Below are 18616 nucleotides of genomic sequence, written 5' to 3'. Positions count from 1 at the left end.
AATATAGAGGTTTGCCTCTTCTGTGCAGCTTCAGGAAGAGCTTCAGGTAGTTTACCCTGTCAAATGCTTTTCTCACATCTACAAAACATAGGAATACGGGAGAGGCTGATGATAGGTAATAGTTCAGCAATTCTTTCAGGATGTAGATGCAGATGTTGGTTGACTGGTTTGCTTTGAATCCAAACAGGTTGTCTGTGGTGTGTAGAAAGGGGAGAAGTCTCACTAGAAGAACCGACTCTAGTATCTTTGACACAATTGTAGTAATTGCGATAATTGCCAGGGTCAGCTACATCCTTTAGCTTGTTTTTGTTTAATGGTATTAGGAGAACTAAGAGTAGGGAGTTTGGGAGAACTTGTGAATTATGCACACATTGAATAGAGCAGCTAGCAAGGTGTAGATTATCGGGTGGCAGAATTTGAAAGCTTCTGCAAGAAGACCGTCGCAGCCAGGTAAGTTGTTTGTGGCATCGCTGATGTTACCTGGCGTAATACGATCGGCAAATCGAAATTGGATGTTATCAGTAAGAAAAGCGCTGAAGTGATCGCTCCACATTCTTGTGATAGCCTCGTCGCCGATGGCTTCTCATATTCTCTGTGATAGCTTTTTAATTTTGGGATTTAAGGACTGAATGTCATTCCAAAGACAAGGGTAATCGCCCGATTCTAATTTTCTAGACAATGCATCTGCTCTTATAGTTGTTTTTTATCCAGTCTGCAGTTAGGGCAAGATTGAACTGCGCTCTTGCCTGTCTCATTAGCAATGCAAAGTGGCCTTCTCTCAGGCTACCATTTTGCCCCCACAATAAAAACATTTCCCGTGAGTGTGTACATAGATCTTTAACCCAGTCACTGCAGTGGGGTATGTTGCGAGCATTGCCTTGACGAGATCTAAAGGTGTCCCTGCCGGAGGCAAGCATAGCAGCTATTATATTCGATTAGAATTCTTTTAAGATCTCTCCTGTGGTGGCCATTTCTACATTTAGGGTTAGTGCAGAGTATGGCGTCTGCCGGTAGAGCTATTGACCGTAGGTTGTTTTCCGTGGTCTCTAAAGGATCTGGTTTTCTGCTGGTTTTTCAAGTCCCAATTTACAGCAGGTAGGCGGTCAGTTAGGGGGTTCACGGTAGGGAGGGATGGGTTATTAAGTGACACCTTAAGGCGGATGTGATTGTAGCCCGTTGCAAGATCGGAGCGAATGTTGCAGGACACAACTGAATTGTGGAGATGCGAAGATGTGATGCGGTGGTCCAGCCAGGTTACCTTTAGGGATTACTAAAGGATGTTTGCAGTGTCCCTTCGCCCCCTAACTGCACCCACTTTTTTTTTCAGCCTTTTACTTTACCCCCATTACTGCTTCCTTTCTTCAATCTTGCTGTCCAACACCTCCAACTATTACTTCTTAGAGCAACATTGGGGTTTTTTCCCAGTTCACCTTTAGATCCTTGTACTTCATCTCCTTTATTTCCAGGTTCTCTTTATATCTTGCTGTCCAACCACTCCAACGCCCTCTTTTCGCTGTCTTAAGAACTGAATGGCCTTAGAAAGTGACCCAGTGCTTGGCTTGACAGCCTCAATTTCGTAAAATCATGTCAAGGAATATAGGAATAAAAGAAAGTTAATTTTGAACACTTTATTTCAGTATATTTACGGATTTTATGGCGATACTTTTACTTGTACTGCTTTTGGAGTTTAATCCGTGAATTTAGAAATAGAAAATATGATTTTAGTGTATTCTAAAAAGTATTTTTGGTTGTCAAAATTGTGTGTATATATATGTATGTATATATATACATATATATATATATATATATATATATATATATATATATATATATATATATATATATATATATATATATATAAAACTCAGCTTTACTGGATTTGATTGAATCCATTATTTAAGATTAGAAAATAATTATTACAAGGTATTGAATTCATTTCTTTAAATTTTAAAATTATATATATATATATATATATATATATATATATATATATATATATATATATATATATACATATATATATATATATATAATATTTTATAGGAATTATTCATATCTGTTCTGATTTACTAGTTTGTTTACTTAGTCGATTCCAAACTCATATTTTATCACAAACAACAATGCATGCACAGGACAGCAAAAAAAAAAATGAATTTAATAATATAAAAAAACCGGTCTTCTCATCACTTGACCCAATGCCTTAAATTTGCAAAACGGACCCAACCATAATAGTCATCCTTTAACTAAACCTTCGCCTCCTTATTCATGCATTTGATTGTCTAAGTATTTCACCTTCTAACCATACTACTCATTACACAGCACCGTTTTCCGCGTGCCCTAGCGAGCAGTTGAACGCGCCTGGGACTCTTTACCCATAGGGGTCATAAGGGTAGTCGTAAGAAGCGTAGGGGTCATGTTCTGGGTTGTAGAAGCCTTCGTCAGGATGTCCCCTTGGGTCAGGGATCTCGTCTCTTCTTGTAGGCCTCGGCTCCGTCATGTTTGGGCTGATTGAAAGGAAATATTAATTTAGAGTTTGAATGGCATGTCACCTTTAACAGGTTTAAATGATCTGTTTATATTTGGTTTTGTATAACAGAAAGTTTTCTTCGAATGTATATCACTGATTGGCGTGTCAGTTTATAGGTTTAAAGTCTAATGTGATTAAATGATCTGTTTATTTTTGGTTTTTATGTCAAAATGGTTTTTTTATATAAATGCACACCATTTTTAGTCTTAATTTGGCACTCGGCTGCTTGTTTGTGAGGCAACGATTGTATATTTCTTCAGGAAACGGTTCTTATATTGAATGCAGAATGCTTGGCATAACAGCCTGAATTTCATAAAATCATAAATATGCCAAGGAAATCTCTCCAGAAGAAAACCAGTACAGATATAACACCAGTCTAGATAAAGATTATTTTTAGAATGTTTTTGTAGAGAAATTTTGGATATAGAAGTTGTTAAAGGAACTATGAAAATTAGAAGTTTCCTGATTTACCTTGAATAGATATAGCACCAATCTAGAAAGCTACATTTTTTTTTTAAAGTACTTTAGTAGAGAAATTATGGATAAAGAAACTGTCAAAGGAACAGTGAGAATTAGAAGTTTCCTGATCTACCTTTTGTAGATACAACGCCAGTCTAGAAAGCTAAAGATTTCTCTGATAATACTTTCGTAGAGAAATTGTAGATAAAGAAACTGTCTAAAGAACAGTGAGCTTGTGAAGTTCCCTGATTTACCTTGGTGTGGTCATACTCTTCTGTAGTTGCTTGAGGTCCTTGAAGATCGGCTCCCCTACGTGGCCACCTCGTCTTATCATCATTCTAGAACGCCAGAGGGAGTACAGAGGCCCTCTGAAGTCGTACCAGTACAGTCCTGTGTATTCGTGATCTGGAGGAACCGGTCCGTGGAGGTAGCGTCCATTCAGGTTGCTGTGGGCGTAAATTTATTTTGTGAATTTTCATTTAATTTGTCAGATAGAGTGAGTCATACACACATGTTTGCAACTAGTTTGGTACCTTTCTGAGGCATCTGATTTCTTGCAGTTGAAGGTACCCCATCCGCACTATAATACTACTAGATAAATCACTCATTGCAAAAATGAGTAAAGTCTATGAATAGTTCTTCACTGGCTGCTGTTTACTTGTTCGCAACTTGTTTATGATATATAGTATATGCGAAGAGTTTTCAACTAGTTTGATACTTTCCTGAGGCGACTGATTGCTTTCAGTTCAAGATACCTCACTAGAAATAAGATACCACTAGATAAATCACTTACTTCTAAAAATTATTAAATTCAAAGATTATTTTCTCCACTTACAGCCACTGACGTGTTTATAACTTGTGATATGTATGCAGCAATTTCCAACACGTGTTTATGACTTGTTTTGCTGTACTGTGGATGCACCCTAACCATACAGACTTGTTTCCGAAAAGCAAGAATTAGTCAGGCAAACAGACACTTTAAAAACCACAAGCCACCCACTTCTATTTGATGGTTGACAAATATTACAGGTTGTCTACTCTTAGTTTAGTGAAGGTTCAGTTAAATATCTGATAAATTATTTGACCTGACATGCAGACACACGTAAACCAACTGACCTTGTGTCACATGCCCGGTACCACCAAGCACCAGCATGGTCTCTTGCACAATTTGCCTCCGGCCATGCGTCATTGTCAACGTCTATGGTGCTGAATCTCCTGCCCACGTGGTATCTGAGAGAGTCCCCTGTTTAAGAAAAAGATTCTCGTTAGTTTTGTGGATTTTTCTTAAGCTGAAACCCAAAATTGGGACTGGGCAGATTTCATTAATTTTGTACTGTGACTGACAAAACTTTACAATTTCTGCAGTAAATGGATTAATCTCACACCGAAAAAACTACACAGTTGATGTGTAGCTTTTGCAGTACTTGGTGAAAAAAAATCACTCATAACCTTGAAATAAAGTTTAAGTTTCATTTTTGTTCAAAAGAAACTGTAAATTTTAAGAAAAGATGATAGTGAAAAAGCTTTCATGACAGCTTTTGTCATTGTTTTAAACCAGGGTAGATTTCTTCTTGCAATGAAATAAGCCTCAACTCGACTCGATTATCAAGAATATTGGAACAAGGATACCATGCAAGTTATTGCTTGACCTTGTGGACAATTTTAGTGTCTCACACAGAAGCAAAAGACCACAGGACCCTCAGTGTTTGCACAGACCTGAGACACACACCAGACTGCTGAAGCAGATGTGATTTAAGAGTGAAATGGGTACATGAATTTAGTGTAGTGTGTCTGACATTGACTAGGGACTGGTTCTAGGCTTAAACACTGGAATTTAGAAGTAATGAGTTTAGGACTTTCGAACATGGTCATGCCCTTTAAATTTCATTCCTTTTCCTGACACCAAATTCAACTTAGAAAACACAATGAAACTTAATGGAAACATAAGAAAGAACACTTAGGTACAAATAGATGAGTTTACTTGAACGGTGAAAAGAGTACCAATGAAAATTAAGTCAAAATATTATCAAAACCTCATGTAAAGACTTCACCTAAATCCCAAAAAGAATGCCTAATATCAATTGGAGCTTATAAAAGTGAAAGAAAATTCTTTGCAGTAGGACCTATTGCACTTCCTCACCATCACAGAGTTATTTGATTCATATAGCCTAATTTAACAGTTACCTGCATCTCCTGTATATTGCCCCAGCATCTTGAGAGAATATCCTTCTAGTTCAGAGCCCATCGCAAAAGCAGAGTAGTCTGCATGTGCTTCCAGTTGATCAAAATCAGCTATATCTATCCGCAGCTGTGAGACCTGTAGACCAAATACCATGTCATTGAGTAGTTTAAGTCAGATTTGGGCATAAAGTAAGTCATTAAATGAACATCACAGTCTTTGGAAGCTTGAATTTCAAGTCAGCGGCCGCTGTGGGCTTGTTTTGTATGAAGGGTTCACCTGATTGATAATAATATAATTAAAATTACTAGATTTTTACGCCAAGAAGCACAGTTGTCTTACATGTTGGTTTGTAAGGAGGTGAATCTGTTCATTGCCCAGCCAAAATTCGCCTGCCAGGTTACCAAAACCATATTTATAATCAGACCACTCGCGAAGGAAGTCCACAGCTCCGTCTTCTCGTCGTTGGATAACCTGTGGAAGTATGATGGAGTTATTAGGATACTTTTAAGACCCATGTACCTTTGTCAAAGTTGGTACCCATTACTGAAAAAGATTGCAACAACTTGTTTGTGATATATATGTAATAAGTTTCTGATATGTTCATGACACCTTTTTCGCTATAGTGCCTAGGCATCCTATCCAATGAACTAAGTCAAAACATTTCTCTCTTAGGAATGGAACTGAACATACAATTTAGGCCAAAGGCCAAGCACTGGGTCTTAAGAGATCATTCAGCTCTGAAAGGGAATTTGAGAGCGAAAAGGCTTTAAAGGTGCAACAGGAGGAAAACCTCGCAGTTGCACTATGAAACAATTGTTAGGAGAACGTGGAAAGGAATGTGGAAGAAAGAGAATATGAACGGAGATACAGTCAAAGGATTGGAAGGGGCTGCAGCTTGGGGCCGAAGAGACGCTGCAAAGAACTTTAAGTAATGCCTACAGTGCACCGTGTGATTCTCTCATAGGGATCTTAAAAGCAGTCAAAATTAAATGATCAGTTTTTAGAATAACAATGAATTTGAATATTTCTTAAAGACCCATTTACTTACAGTCCATCCACCCCCATCTGTTTCCATGTCACAGTAAACGAAGAAGGGAACTGTTGAGTATATGGGCTGAATTCTGTAGACTCCCGACTTCTTCTTCCCTTTCTGTAGAATCTTCCAGCAGTCCTCAGGCTCTGCATTTGGGACAGAAGCGAAGTTTTGTTACTTTTGACATTCTGTAGTTCTTTGTTTCGTTCAAACTTTTGTCTCTTACACACTTACAGGTTCTTAGCAAGAAAAGAAGAGCATAAGTTAAGAAACCACGTTTTATTAGTGAAGAAACATTACAGTTTCCATAATTTAGACTTGAGAATGTTTTTATTATTATTATTATTATTATTATTATTATTATTATTATTATTATTATTATTATTATTTATTATTATTATTATTATTATTATTATTATTACTGAGAAGATGAACCGTGTTCATAGGAAACAAACCCACAAGAACAAAATGACTTGAAATTTAAGCCTCCGAAGAATATGGTGTTCGTTTGAAAGAAGTAATAGTACTGTATGTAATATAAAACACAGAAAAAAGAGACCAGTTATTAAAAAAATAAATTAATAAATAAATCGATGAAAATACAAATTAATTAGATCATGAACTAACAATCAAAAATGTCTCTTCTTTTCCTTGCTGAGAATTAGGTTGGCAAACCTTACGAGTGAGGTACACGCAGTTAAAACCAACTGACAGTTGCCCAAAGAAAAAAATATTCAATAAAACCTGAAGTAAGTTTATTGTAGTTCCTCAGTTTCTCTGAATAAGATTACAGAGTTCAAACAATTTGACAGTTTCCCAAAGTGAAACTTATTCTATAAAACCTGAAGTGAATTCAGTTTTCAGAATAACATTGCAGAGCAAATTGAACGGGCACAGCTTTCCAACGTGAAACCTATTCAGTAAAACCTGAAGCAAATTAGAAGTAACTCCCCAATTTCTCACCTTTGTTCGACTGGCCTTGCCTAGCCCTAGGCTGTGGGGCTGAGAACGAGAGTGACTGACGTTGGGACCTCATTTCATTCAGACTTTGTTTCAGATATTGCTTGGTCACCAATCCTTCCTGGAGCTGATTTATTTGGCTGTAAGGAAGTAAAGTTCATTTAATACAACATAAACAATGCAAGGAGATGCCTTATGAAATATAGTTGATTATGATATAAGTACTTCTAATGTAAACACCGAACCATTAGTGGACCTCACTAGGTGCAATTATATGCATTATTTAAGGTTGCTTGCAACTGCAGCCCACTTTCCAGCCTCTTACTTGACCTCCATTCCCACTTCCTATTCCCCATCTTGCTGTCCAACCACTCCAACTCCCTCTTTCTCACTGCCTTCAGCGCTGAGTGGCTGAAAGGGCCACAGTTCTTGGCTTTGTAGCCAAATTTAAATCAGTCATTGAAAAGTAATTGAAATTTTTAACACAATCTTAGAGATATTTTAAGAAAATCATGACACCATATGAGTAATCATCATCTGATGATATTGTTTAAGCCTGATGTGATGAGTAGGTAATAAAACTTACAGAGTGATGAATTGGAGGATGATTTGAATTACAACAAACAGAAATGTAGGCTGAATAGGCCTAACGCAAATTCATCTCTGAACTGTCCATTAAACCATTCAGTCTTTCACTTAAATGAATAAGTCATTTGTAATTTCCATCATTCATTCTTTCAGATGAAATTATACAAAGCAATAAACAATTTTGGTTTAAATGACAAAACTTGGAGGTAAGATAATAGATTAAATTTGCCAGAAACTTCTATATGATAAATAAACGAGAAATGTATTGTATTTAAGCAGCTGTGATAGACATTTGTACCTCTTCGAACTCCTTTACTATTTAACAGTAATGATAACAATATCTTACTTAATATAATACATAATTCATGGAGCTGTTTTTGCTTTGAAATGAACTGAACGAAATTGACAAATAGATAGAAAACTGTCACAATTTATATACTATAATATAAAAAAACCATCGCTTGCAATAAGCCACCATGAAAACAAGATTATATATTAACTGAAAAAGTCATTAAAAAACTTGAAATTTAACGTACCTCGTAATGTTAGCAAGTGCAGACATATTTTGCGAAATCTCGGCTACTTCCTGCTTCAGGTTCTGTGTCATCGAATGCAGTCCGTAGAGAGAGGCCATTGCCGCCTGCAGTTTGGGCGTGGTGCCTGTGTCCTCCCTACCTGTTTTGAGTTTTGATGAAATGGGATATTAAGATTGAATAATCAAAATAAGGCAACATAAAAATAGGCTCTTTTAAGAAGCTTTCTTCGTGAAATGAGTCTAGTTTGGTTCACGTAGGCCTAAAGTTCCTTTACTCTTTCAGATAACGTGACAAAAACTTGAGAAAATTGTGAAAAACTGTTTAGTTTCGATGTAACGAAATATTAAAATTGAATATTCAAAATAAGGCAACATAAAGATAGGCTCTTTTAAGAAGCTTTCTTCGTGAAATGAGTCTAGTGTGGTTCACGCAGGCCTAAAGTTCCTTTACTCTTTCAGATAACGTGACAAAAACTTAAGAAAATTGTGAAAAACTGTTTAGCTTCGATATAACGAAATATTAAAATTGAATATTCAAAATAAGGCAACATAAAGATAGGCTCTTTTGAGACGCTTTCTTCGTACAATGAGTCTAGTTAGGGTAACGTAGGCCTAATATCACTTTCAGATGGTAGGCAAATATCCCTTTCTTTTTCAGGTAGTAACAAAAAGTTGAATAAAGTAGTGAAAGACAATTGCAGAGATATGCAGTAATTACAGATTACTTACCTGATTACGTAATAATTACATAGTTGATAAACTGATGCACAACTTGGCAAAAGAATCGAGATAATGGCATTATCTTAGGCTCATTGCCAGTATCTTAGTGAACTTGTAGTATGAAGTTTTCTTGTTATGAAACATAAGACATACCGGGAAAAACTATCTTTATTTATTACTTTTTTTAACCAAAGACTTCTATAAAAATTCATCCTGAAAACATTTCCTTCTTAAAATATCAGCTGAAAACCCCTATGGACAGAGTTAGCAGGCTATATAAACCTAAGAGGGCTCCAAAGGGAAATCAGTCTGTAGAGAGAGAGAGAGAGAGATAGGTTGTAGGAAAAGGTGGTAAATATTTGAATATGAGGTTTAATACTGCTCAGTGTGCTAGGTGTTTTTTTTTTTTTGTTGCAACTAAAATTTAATAGTTTGCCAAGTTCAGTTGTGGAATCTGCTGATCTCCAAATATTTAAGCGAGGAGCAAATTAATTCCTGCTCTCTGCTGCTGTCGATTTCTCCTGAGTTTCAGATGTAATAGTTTTATTTTGTTTTCCCTCATATTTATATATTTATCACCTTTTCCTATAACTTGTCTCCCTCTCTCTCCCTGCAGGCTGATTTCCCTTCGGAGCCCTCCTTGGTTTTATAATCCGTTGACACTGTCCAGTAAGGGTTTTCAGCTGAAGATTTAAAGAAAGAAAGGCAGAAACTGCATTGGGGAGACCATGTCACATTTCAGTTGTAGCCAAAACTCAAGTATGAAATCTGATGCTAGAACTCTTGTGTTTATAATCAATTGACTGTGTCCATAAGGGTTTTCAGATGAAGTTTTAAAGAAAGATAGAAAGAAAGACTGCGCTATGCAAGGCATGCCACATCTTAGATTTAGCCAGAAGTTAAGTATGAAACATTGTGCTAGAACTGTTTTGTTTATATTCTGTTGACTCTGTCCTTGAGGGCTTTTAGCTGAAGATTTGTATAAAGAAAGATAGGAATTGCACCAGGCAAACCATGCCACATCTGAATTGTAGCCCGCTGTAGGGGGATAGTATCATCAGTGCCCCTCGTGCGGTGCATTTTAGGCATTACTTGACGTTCTTTGCGGAGTCCCTTCGGCCCCTAGCTGCAACCCCTTGCATTTCTTTTACTATACCTCTGTTTATATTCTCTTTCTTCCATCTTACTTTCCTCAACTCTCTCCTAACATTTGTTCCATAATGCAACTGCAAAAGATTTTCCACCTGTTACAACCTTATAACCTCCTTCACTCTCAGTTTTACCTACAGTGCTGAACGACATCATCATAGGTCCCAGCGCTTGGCCTTTGACCTAAATTTTGTCTTCCATTCCATTACATTTGGTTACGGCCAAAACTTATGAAATCTGAAGTTAGAAAACGACGCTTTTATAAGAAAATGAACAACTTTCCAACGTGTGAAATCTGAAGTTAGAAAAGGACACTTTTCGAAGAAAAGGAGCAACTTTGCAACTGACCTTCTTTGGTAGAAATACTGTCCACGACAGTTCTCAGTTGAGTGCCCTGCTGTTCCAGAGTCTTGATGTTAGTCTTGAGCTCGTCCAGAGACTCGCCAACGCGGTCTCTCTCACTGTCTGTGGTGTCCATCCTGTGACGTATCGAAGTGCTCAGTTCGTTCAGTAGGCTCTTGCGCTCTTCGGCTTGAAGTTCCAGCCGCGTGAGTCTTTGGAAAGAGCATTTTTTTTACTCATTTCTCTAAGTGTTCAGATTACTTCGAGAAATATAGAAAATGACAAATTAGTGATCAACTTTTAAAAGAAGTTTGGTATGTTTGATTGATGGTCAAGTGATTTTTAATGATTCTTGATGTAGAGATTTAGATAGTTTTTTAAAGTGGAGAGGAAATATTTTTAGACTGCTGTGTTCAGAGTGCTTCGAGGATCATAGAAAATGGGAAGTGATGATCAGTTTTTTAAAGAGAATTTTGGGTAATTTTTGTAGATATTCAAATGATTCTGCTGATTCTTAACTTTGAAGTAATAGATTTTATTAGTTTTATTTTAAAGTTGAGGGAAAAGTGCTTTTTTTTTAGACTTTTCGCTCAGTATTCAGATTGCTTTGAGAATTGTAGAAAATGATAATTGGTGATCAGTTTTTAAAACGTTTGACTACTTCCGATGGATGTTCAAGCAATTTTAATGATTCTTGGTGTAGAAATAATAGATTTTGATAGTTTTATTCTAAAAGATTGTCATTTTCAGCCCCGATGACAACAGATCATTATCGAACTTTGAAACATAAAAAAACACATATTAGAGAACAAATATAATTTTAAAATTTAATGCAGTTTCGGAGCGTCATGCTCCCTCTTCAGTGTGGAGGCGCTAAAACCCAACTGGTTTTTTTTTTAAGTTTTAGATCCATTTTGATATATTAACCAATAAATCGAATTGTCCTTGATGTAGAGGTAATGTAGGATTTGAGAAATTTGTATTTTTAATTGTATTTTGATATTTAACTTACTCTCAAACCTAAATAATACAACTTCACTATGGGGAAAGGTTGTCAGCTAATCAAGGAAGCGAAATAATAACAGATAACAGATAATTTCATATATTTAACCTTTAAAGTGTGGTACGTTCAATCAAGAAAAATATTGCTTGAGATCTCAACAGAAAAGAGCTATTCAATAACACTTTCTGACTGTCAGAGAGAGAGAGAGAGAGAGAGAGAGAGAGAGAGAGAGAGAGAGAGAGAGAGAGAGAGAGAGAGAGAGAGAGTTTAAACGAACTTTACCTGTAGTGAACTGTATCCAGTCTCTCTCCCCGCTGATTCTGTATCGTCTCAAGAGAAGCCAGTCGATCGCTGAGACGCTGGAGCAGAAGGATGATGGTGTCCATCTGGCGCCTCGATATCTCAGATTCCGCCGCTCCAGACCCTCCATCAGGTATCCCTGGAAGCCCAGAGGCTGCGGCAGCGCTGGCTGCAAGCTGGAAAGAGAACAGGACATTCCAGAGGTTAAGATGTGTGTAACTTATTCACTCTCTCTGGCGGGTTTTCCGCCACGCCTTCCAGACTCGGATTTCCAGGTCTTTGGAACACCCATTGCCAATTCCAGTCGACTCCTAGGGCTGGAAAGACAGGACATTCCAGAGGTTAAGATGGTGTGTAACCTATTAATTGTCTCTGGCGGCTTTTTGGATGCACCTTCCAAACTAGATTTTCCAGGTCTGTGGAACACCCCTTGCCAATTCCAGTCGAGATGGAAAGAGAACAGGACATTCCAGGAGTTAAGATGGCCCGTAAACTACTCAATTACTCTAGCAACTTTTCTGCCAAGCCTTCCAGACTAGATTTTCCAGGTCTCTGGAACACCCCTTGCCAATTCCAGTCGACTCCTATAGGCTGTTGCAGGCCACAAGCTGGAAAGAGAACAGGACACCAGAGGTTAAGACGCTGGAGGCTTTTTTGCTGCGCCTTCTAGACTAGAATTTCCAGGTCTCGCGAAGACCCTTTGCCAATTCCAGTCATCTCCTAGGCCTGTTGTAAGGTCATAGGTAAATTTTGACCACACGGGAGCTTATGCACCAATGTATGGGACATTCGTGTGTTTTGATACATGTATCAGACAGCTAAATCTATATAATTTCACTGGAGAGAAAAAAAAGAGGATTCACGAGGTTTCAAATTTGAGTTTCCAGCGAGCTGCGTAAGCCAGCACTTATTAATTATAAGAATACAGTACCGCACTTCCAGTCACAAGGAAACTAACTCATGAAAAATAACGTTTCCAAAAAGAAAACAAAATGCAGTACTACCCTAATACAACATTCCTTGAATTTTAATAATTTAATAACATTTTTATAAATTTATTTAATTTTGTTAATTTTTTTGTTTTTTTATAATATCTGATCTCTTTTTTTCTGTTACTTCTTTCTAATGAACACCATAATATTCTTTGGAAGCTTCAATATTTTAAGATGATGACCTCTGTGGTGGGCTTGTTCCATATGAATAGGGTTCATCATCTGAATAATAATAATAATAATAATAATAATAATAATAATAATAATAATAATAATAATAATAATAATAATAATAAGTGTATTAATGTGTATTTTTTCTCTTCTAATAACTAATATCTTCTAGCGGCATTTCTTGTTACCTTCTAATACTTCTTTCAAATGGACACCATAAAATTCTTTTGGAAGCTTGAATTTCAAGTCAGTGGCCCCTGTGGTGGCGTGTTCCATATGAATAGGGGTTCATCTTCTGAATAATAATAATAATAATAATAATAATAATAATAATAATAATAATAATAATAATAATAATAATAATAATGCAGGAAGTGCAATATAAAAGAAGAATGTCCAGCGCTTGCACAGAACCAGTACAAAAAAAGGCATGAGTCAGTAGCAAAAGCCCTCCACTGGAGCCTGTGCAAGAAACACCAGCTAGCTTGCAGTAATAAGTAGTGCGAACACCAACCAACCTTGGGGAGTGATAGAAAACGATCAGGCAAAGATCCTCTGGGACTGTGGTATCAGAACAGATAGGGTGATGCATGCCAATAGACCAGACTTGACACTGATTGACAAAATCAAGAAGAAAGTAATCACTCATTGATGTCGCAATACCATGGAACACCAGAGTAGATGAGAAAGAAAGGGAAAAAACTGATAAGTATCAAGACCTGAAAATAGAAATAAGAAGGATATGGGATACGCTAGTGGAAATTGTACCCATAATCATAGGAACTCTAGGCACGATCCCAAGATCCCTGAAAAGGAACCTGGAAAAACTAGATGTCGAAGTAGGTCCAGGACTCATGCAGAAGGGCATGCTATTAGAAATAGCGCACATAGTGAGAAAAGTGATGGACTCCTAAGGAAGCAGGATGCAATAGGATGACTGAGATAGAAAAAATAATAATTAGTGTATTAATATATATTGTTTCTTTTCTAATAACTGATATCTTTCCATATTTCCTATCACTTTCTGTTATGACTTGCTTTAAATGAACATCATAATCTTTGGAAGCTTGAATTTCAAGTTAATGGCCCCTGTGGTGGGCTTGTTCCTTATGAATAGGGGTTTATCTTCTGAATAATAATAATAATAATAACACACTAACCTCACTGTGACTAGCAGTGTGAATTGAAAGGAAATCAGTGCCTCCATATTTGCCAGGGTCAGACTCGAGGGCATTCACAACTTCCTGTAAATAAACACAAGTGATTTTTGACAAATTGTTTTGAAAGAAGTATATATATATATATATATATATATATATATATATATATATATATATATATATATATATATATATATATATATATATATTTATAAGGAGATCAGGAGCCGTTAGTTTAGTATTACATAACTAATGATACTGTGAGTTATCACTGGACAAGAATGTTACTGGGCTCTTGTATGTTTTATTTAAGGTAATTTCAGTGTGGTTTTATGTTTGCTACTGCACATAGAATACTGTACTTTTACTTTGTTACTTTAGAAGGAATTTGTGATTGTTACTGTATTAGGATTGTGTAGAGGAGAGACTAGACAGATATATATATATATATATATATATATATATATATATATATATATATATATATATATATATATATATATATATATTATAATTATTATTTCAGGAAATGAAACCTATTCACATGGAACAAGCACACAGGGGCCATTGACATTGAAATTCAAGCTTCCGAAGAATGTTGGTTTCAACCTCCCACTGCAGACCCCACGCTGCAGCAGTAACTGATGATGATACAGAGCCAGTGATTCTTCATCGGCCTGGGGAGACTCAGAACCTGCGACATCTGAGTGGCATGCCACAACACTAACCAATATATATATATATATATATATATATATATATATATATATATATATATATATATATATATATTACCTGGTTTTATAGGTATAATATACATAAACAAAAATTAGAGTATGTCTATATATATATATATATATATATAATATATATATATATATATATATACATATATTATATATTATACATTATATATGTATGTGTATACATATATATATATATACACACACATATATATATATATATATATATATATATATATATATATATATATATATATATATATATATATATATATATATATAAAGAAATTTTGAATGACAATATAAAGCAGTACGCTTAATATCACGACAGTTTATTTCTCTCTCTCTCTCTCTCTCTCTCTCTCCTCTTTATAAACATGCAATATAAAAGACATATGGCCATATTAAACACCCCACACTTTCATATTAGATCTATGAACCAACTCTATAAGTTTGCCCTTGAAAACCCCCACCAAACACTGTCATATTTACTTCTTCACTCGCACTAGGCGGTGTTGATTGTGACAGATTGTCATTTGTTTGAATGCTCCTTATTTTCATGTATATATAGTAGTTGGATTCTAGTCTGCAAAACTGCTTCATCTCCTTTAAATTGATAACTCTTTCTCCTCGGTTCGAAAAGGGTTGTTTCGTGTCCTTATGTGTTTTATTTGTTCCCTTACTCTCATTCTTTTCTTTCTGTTATTCTTTCTTCTCTTCAATGACCTTCAAAGACTCCTCACTCTTCCTCCACTCATTCACGTGCAGAGGCCTGACTGACTCTCTCTCTCTCTCTCTCTCTCTCTCTCTCTCTCTCTCTCTCTCTCTCTCTCTCTCTTGTTCATTCAACTTTGCACCAGGGACGTTCGAAATATGATATTGTTTAATGTTGATATAACAAAACATTTTCAGCCATCTCTTACCCATGTCCATCTAGATCTCTTTGTTACTACCTGGGATTAAGATATAAATTAACATAAACAAAGTCAGCTCACTTCTGAACATCTGGTCGGCCTCTATCCAGGATTAAACCTCCAGTTTTAAAGGGCTGTGGTCATCCAGATCTCTCATTTAATCTCTGAGATTAAGATAAATCAACATAAGTCTGTTTCTCTTCAGAATTTAGAGCTATTCGGGATAAATCCTCCTGATATCTAGTTAGATAGACGCTCCTCTTTCGTTATTTCTCTCTCATTAAAACTGTTTTAAATCATTCTTCCCCATCCAGTCAATAATCCAGTTGCCATTTCAAGCTGCCCACCTTCTCTACAGATATTACCTTGGATGCTGCTTACAAGCGTTGCTGTACGATGATGTGTACAAGGCTCGTTCTCTACGGCACAGATTCAGTTAGGTGACAGTAAAAGATTCTTTGTATTTTGGAGACATTATTTTTACCCTGCGGTATGTACAAGGCTCGTTCTCTACAGTATAGTACAGATTCAGTTAGGTGACAGTACAAATCTTTGTTCTGTATATTCTGGAGACGTTATTGTATAATTGAATTCTGATATACTCCCTTTTCCAAGATCTGTAGAGCTTCCCTTTTCTTCGCGTAAAAGAACTTGCCCCGTATTGTATCCTAAACTAAAATTATTTACACAAAGATACAGTTCTGTCTGTCAGTATCTACAAAGCCCCTAAAAGTTAAAGTTTCACTGCTAAGACGATTCCAAATTTCAGAAAAAATTAAGAGAAAACTAGAAGGCTCTAATAACTATAAAAAAAATTCTCTAGATTATAGATTCTCCTGGAAACAGGATATTAAAATTGGCTTCCTATTTAAGGAAGAGAATGTTTGTTTATTATGTAAGAATATCAATGACCAAATTTCGCCTTTAAATGTCGCGCATTACTTGTGGAGGATTTGTACGCAGCGTATGACTTTCAACATTAGCATATTAGCCACACTTGTTCAAACTTGAAATGCTATTATTATTATTATTATTATTATTATTATTATTATTATTATTATTATTATTATTATTATTATTATTATTATTATAACAGTCACACTGATTCTTACTTGAAATGCTGTTATTATTATTATTATTATTATTATTATTATTATTATTATTATTATTATTATTATTATTATTATTATAACAGTCAAAATGATTCTTATTATTAATTATTTTTATTATTATTATTATTATTATTATTATTCACACTGATTCTTATTAAATGCTATTATTATTATTATTATTATTATTATTATTATTATTATTATTATTATTATTTTGTGTCAGAAAACAAAAAACGGAAACATGAAAACAACATTTATTAAAGACTAGACTCAACACAAAAAGCATTGTGGAACACGTTATGAGTTGAAGGGGGCACAGTGATTACAGAGACAGATGCTGGCTCTCTCTCTCTCTCTCTCTCTCTCTCTCTCTCTCTCTCTCTCTCTCTCTCTCTCTCTCTCTCTCTCATAATCCACGTATCTACTTATAATCTACGGTGTATATACCTTACTTTAAACTGGAAATATAATTCAGGACAAAGTTTAAAAGTAAAAATGATTATTTGGAACAACAGTCAGGTATAAATGCGTACTTATTTACATGCATGCGCGCGCGCGTGCGCGTCTGAGAGAGAATATAAGGAAAATGAACATTATCCAATAGTTATAGAGACTTAGAAATTAGGGGGGTTGGGGAGAAATAGCTTGAGGAAAAGTACTGAAAAAAGAGGTTTTCGAAAAAAGTCAAGATTTTGCGTAGGTGGCCCCTTAAAGAAATATTTACTTAAAGTATCCATTTTTAGTTTTCTGCAAAAGAAAACTATGGAGATGGCTATTTGTCTGTCCGTCCGCACTTTTTCTCTCCGCCCTCAGATCTTAAAAACTGCTGAGGCTAGAGGGCTGCAAATTGGTATGTTGATCATCCACCCTCCAATCTTCAAATGTACCAAATTGCAGCCCTCTGGCCTCAGTAGTTTTTTATTTTATTTTATTTAACGTTAAAGTTAGCCATGATTGTGCGTCTGGCACCAACAACACAGGCCACCACCAGGCCATGGCTGAAAGTTTCATGGGCCGCAGTTCATACAGAAAACCCGATTGCGCCGAAGAAAGTTAGGCGCATTATTTACTTGTTTTTATCTATTCCTCTTTACTTTAATAGATAAAGACCTAGAAATTAGGGTGAGGAGAGGTAGCTTGAGGAAAGTACTGGATACAGAGGTTTTTGAAGCCTTGTCCTGATTTTTGCTCTAGAGGACCTCCTTAAAGAAACATTTACTTAAATTATCCATTTTTATCACATTTTCCTCTTTACCTGTCTAGGTCTGATGAGAGGCCTCATGTCTCTGTTCCTTCCTTTCCCCTTTCCTCTTCCTCTCTCTCTCTCTCTCGGTTTCACTTCTGCCTCCGTTTCTGGTGGGTCTGTTTCCTGCGCCACTGAAGAAGAGGCGACCCACAGCAAGCAGGACAGTAATAATAAGACCAACCGCATCTTGCAGTCTCTTTCAGACCTGTACCTGTTGGGACGAAAGAAATAGCTGTTATTTATTTCTCTTCTTCTTCTTCTTCTTCTTCTTCTTCTTCTTCTTCTTCTTCTTCTTCTTCTTCTTCTTCTTCTTTTTGTTTTAGTAAGAGGAATCTTTATAGGCGCTTTACATTATTATTATTATTCGGAAAATGAACCCTATTCATATGGAACAACCCCACAACTGGGGCCGCTGACGTGAAATTCAAGAAGCTTCCAAAGAATATTTTGGCGTTCATTCGAAAGAAGTAACGGAACGTA

The 18616-nt window shown here is 35.9% G+C and overlaps 2 protein-coding genes across 5 annotated transcripts in view; one reads left to right on the top strand and one right to left on the bottom strand.

Annotated features, from left to right (window-relative positions):
* Positions 1–18616, top strand: part of dbe (KRR1 small subunit processome component homolog dbe) — a 110298-nt gene that overhangs the window by 36727 nt on the left and 54955 nt on the right. The window contains exon 1 of one of the 3 annotated variants that reach the window (XM_067115607.1): positions 16136–16213. The exons of 1 other annotated variant lie outside the window; for it this stretch is intronic. Coding sequence is in view for 1 of the 2 variants with exons in the window: in XM_067115604.1 (XP_066971705.1) it covers positions 16175–16218 (44 nt within the window). In the remaining variant the exon portion in view is untranslated. Of the gene's footprint in view, positions 1–16135; positions 16219–18616 lie in introns of those variants that run through there. One more of the 3 variants, XM_067115604.1, reaches the window with a different exon arrangement.
* LOC136845351 (angiopoietin-related protein 7-like) overlaps positions 2064–18616 on the bottom strand; it is an 18059-nt gene continuing 1506 nt past the window's right edge. The window contains exons 2-13 of one of the 2 annotated variants that reach the window (XM_067115602.1): positions 18146–18347; positions 14122–14205; positions 11781–11974; positions 10502–10707; positions 8286–8424; positions 7165–7301; positions 6217–6347; positions 5508–5639; positions 5171–5303; positions 4103–4229; positions 3241–3432; positions 2064–2504 (exon numbers count right to left, since the gene is read on the bottom strand). In XM_067115602.1, the coding sequence (XP_066971703.1) occupies positions 2369–2504; positions 3241–3432; positions 4103–4229; positions 5171–5303; positions 5508–5639; positions 6217–6347; positions 7165–7301; positions 8286–8424; positions 10502–10707; positions 11781–11974; positions 14122–14205; positions 18146–18322 (1788 nt within the window). In that variant the 5' untranslated portion in view covers positions 18323–18347 and the 3' untranslated portion in view covers positions 2064–2368. The remainder of the gene's footprint in view (positions 2505–3240; positions 3433–4102; positions 4230–5170; positions 5304–5507; positions 5640–6216; positions 6348–7164; positions 7302–8285; positions 8425–10501; positions 10708–11780; positions 11975–14121; positions 14206–18145; positions 18348–18616) is intronic. The other variant, XM_067115601.1, reaches the window with a different exon arrangement.

Source organism: Macrobrachium rosenbergii, chromosome 13 (assembly GCF_040412425.1).
Source record: "Macrobrachium rosenbergii isolate ZJJX-2024 chromosome 13, ASM4041242v1, whole genome shotgun sequence".
NCBI classification, from domain to species: Eukaryota; Metazoa; Arthropoda; class Malacostraca; order Decapoda; family Palaemonidae; genus Macrobrachium; species Macrobrachium rosenbergii.
Note: the sequence above shows the minus strand (reverse complement) of the source record. Positions and strands in the feature narration are given on the sequence as shown.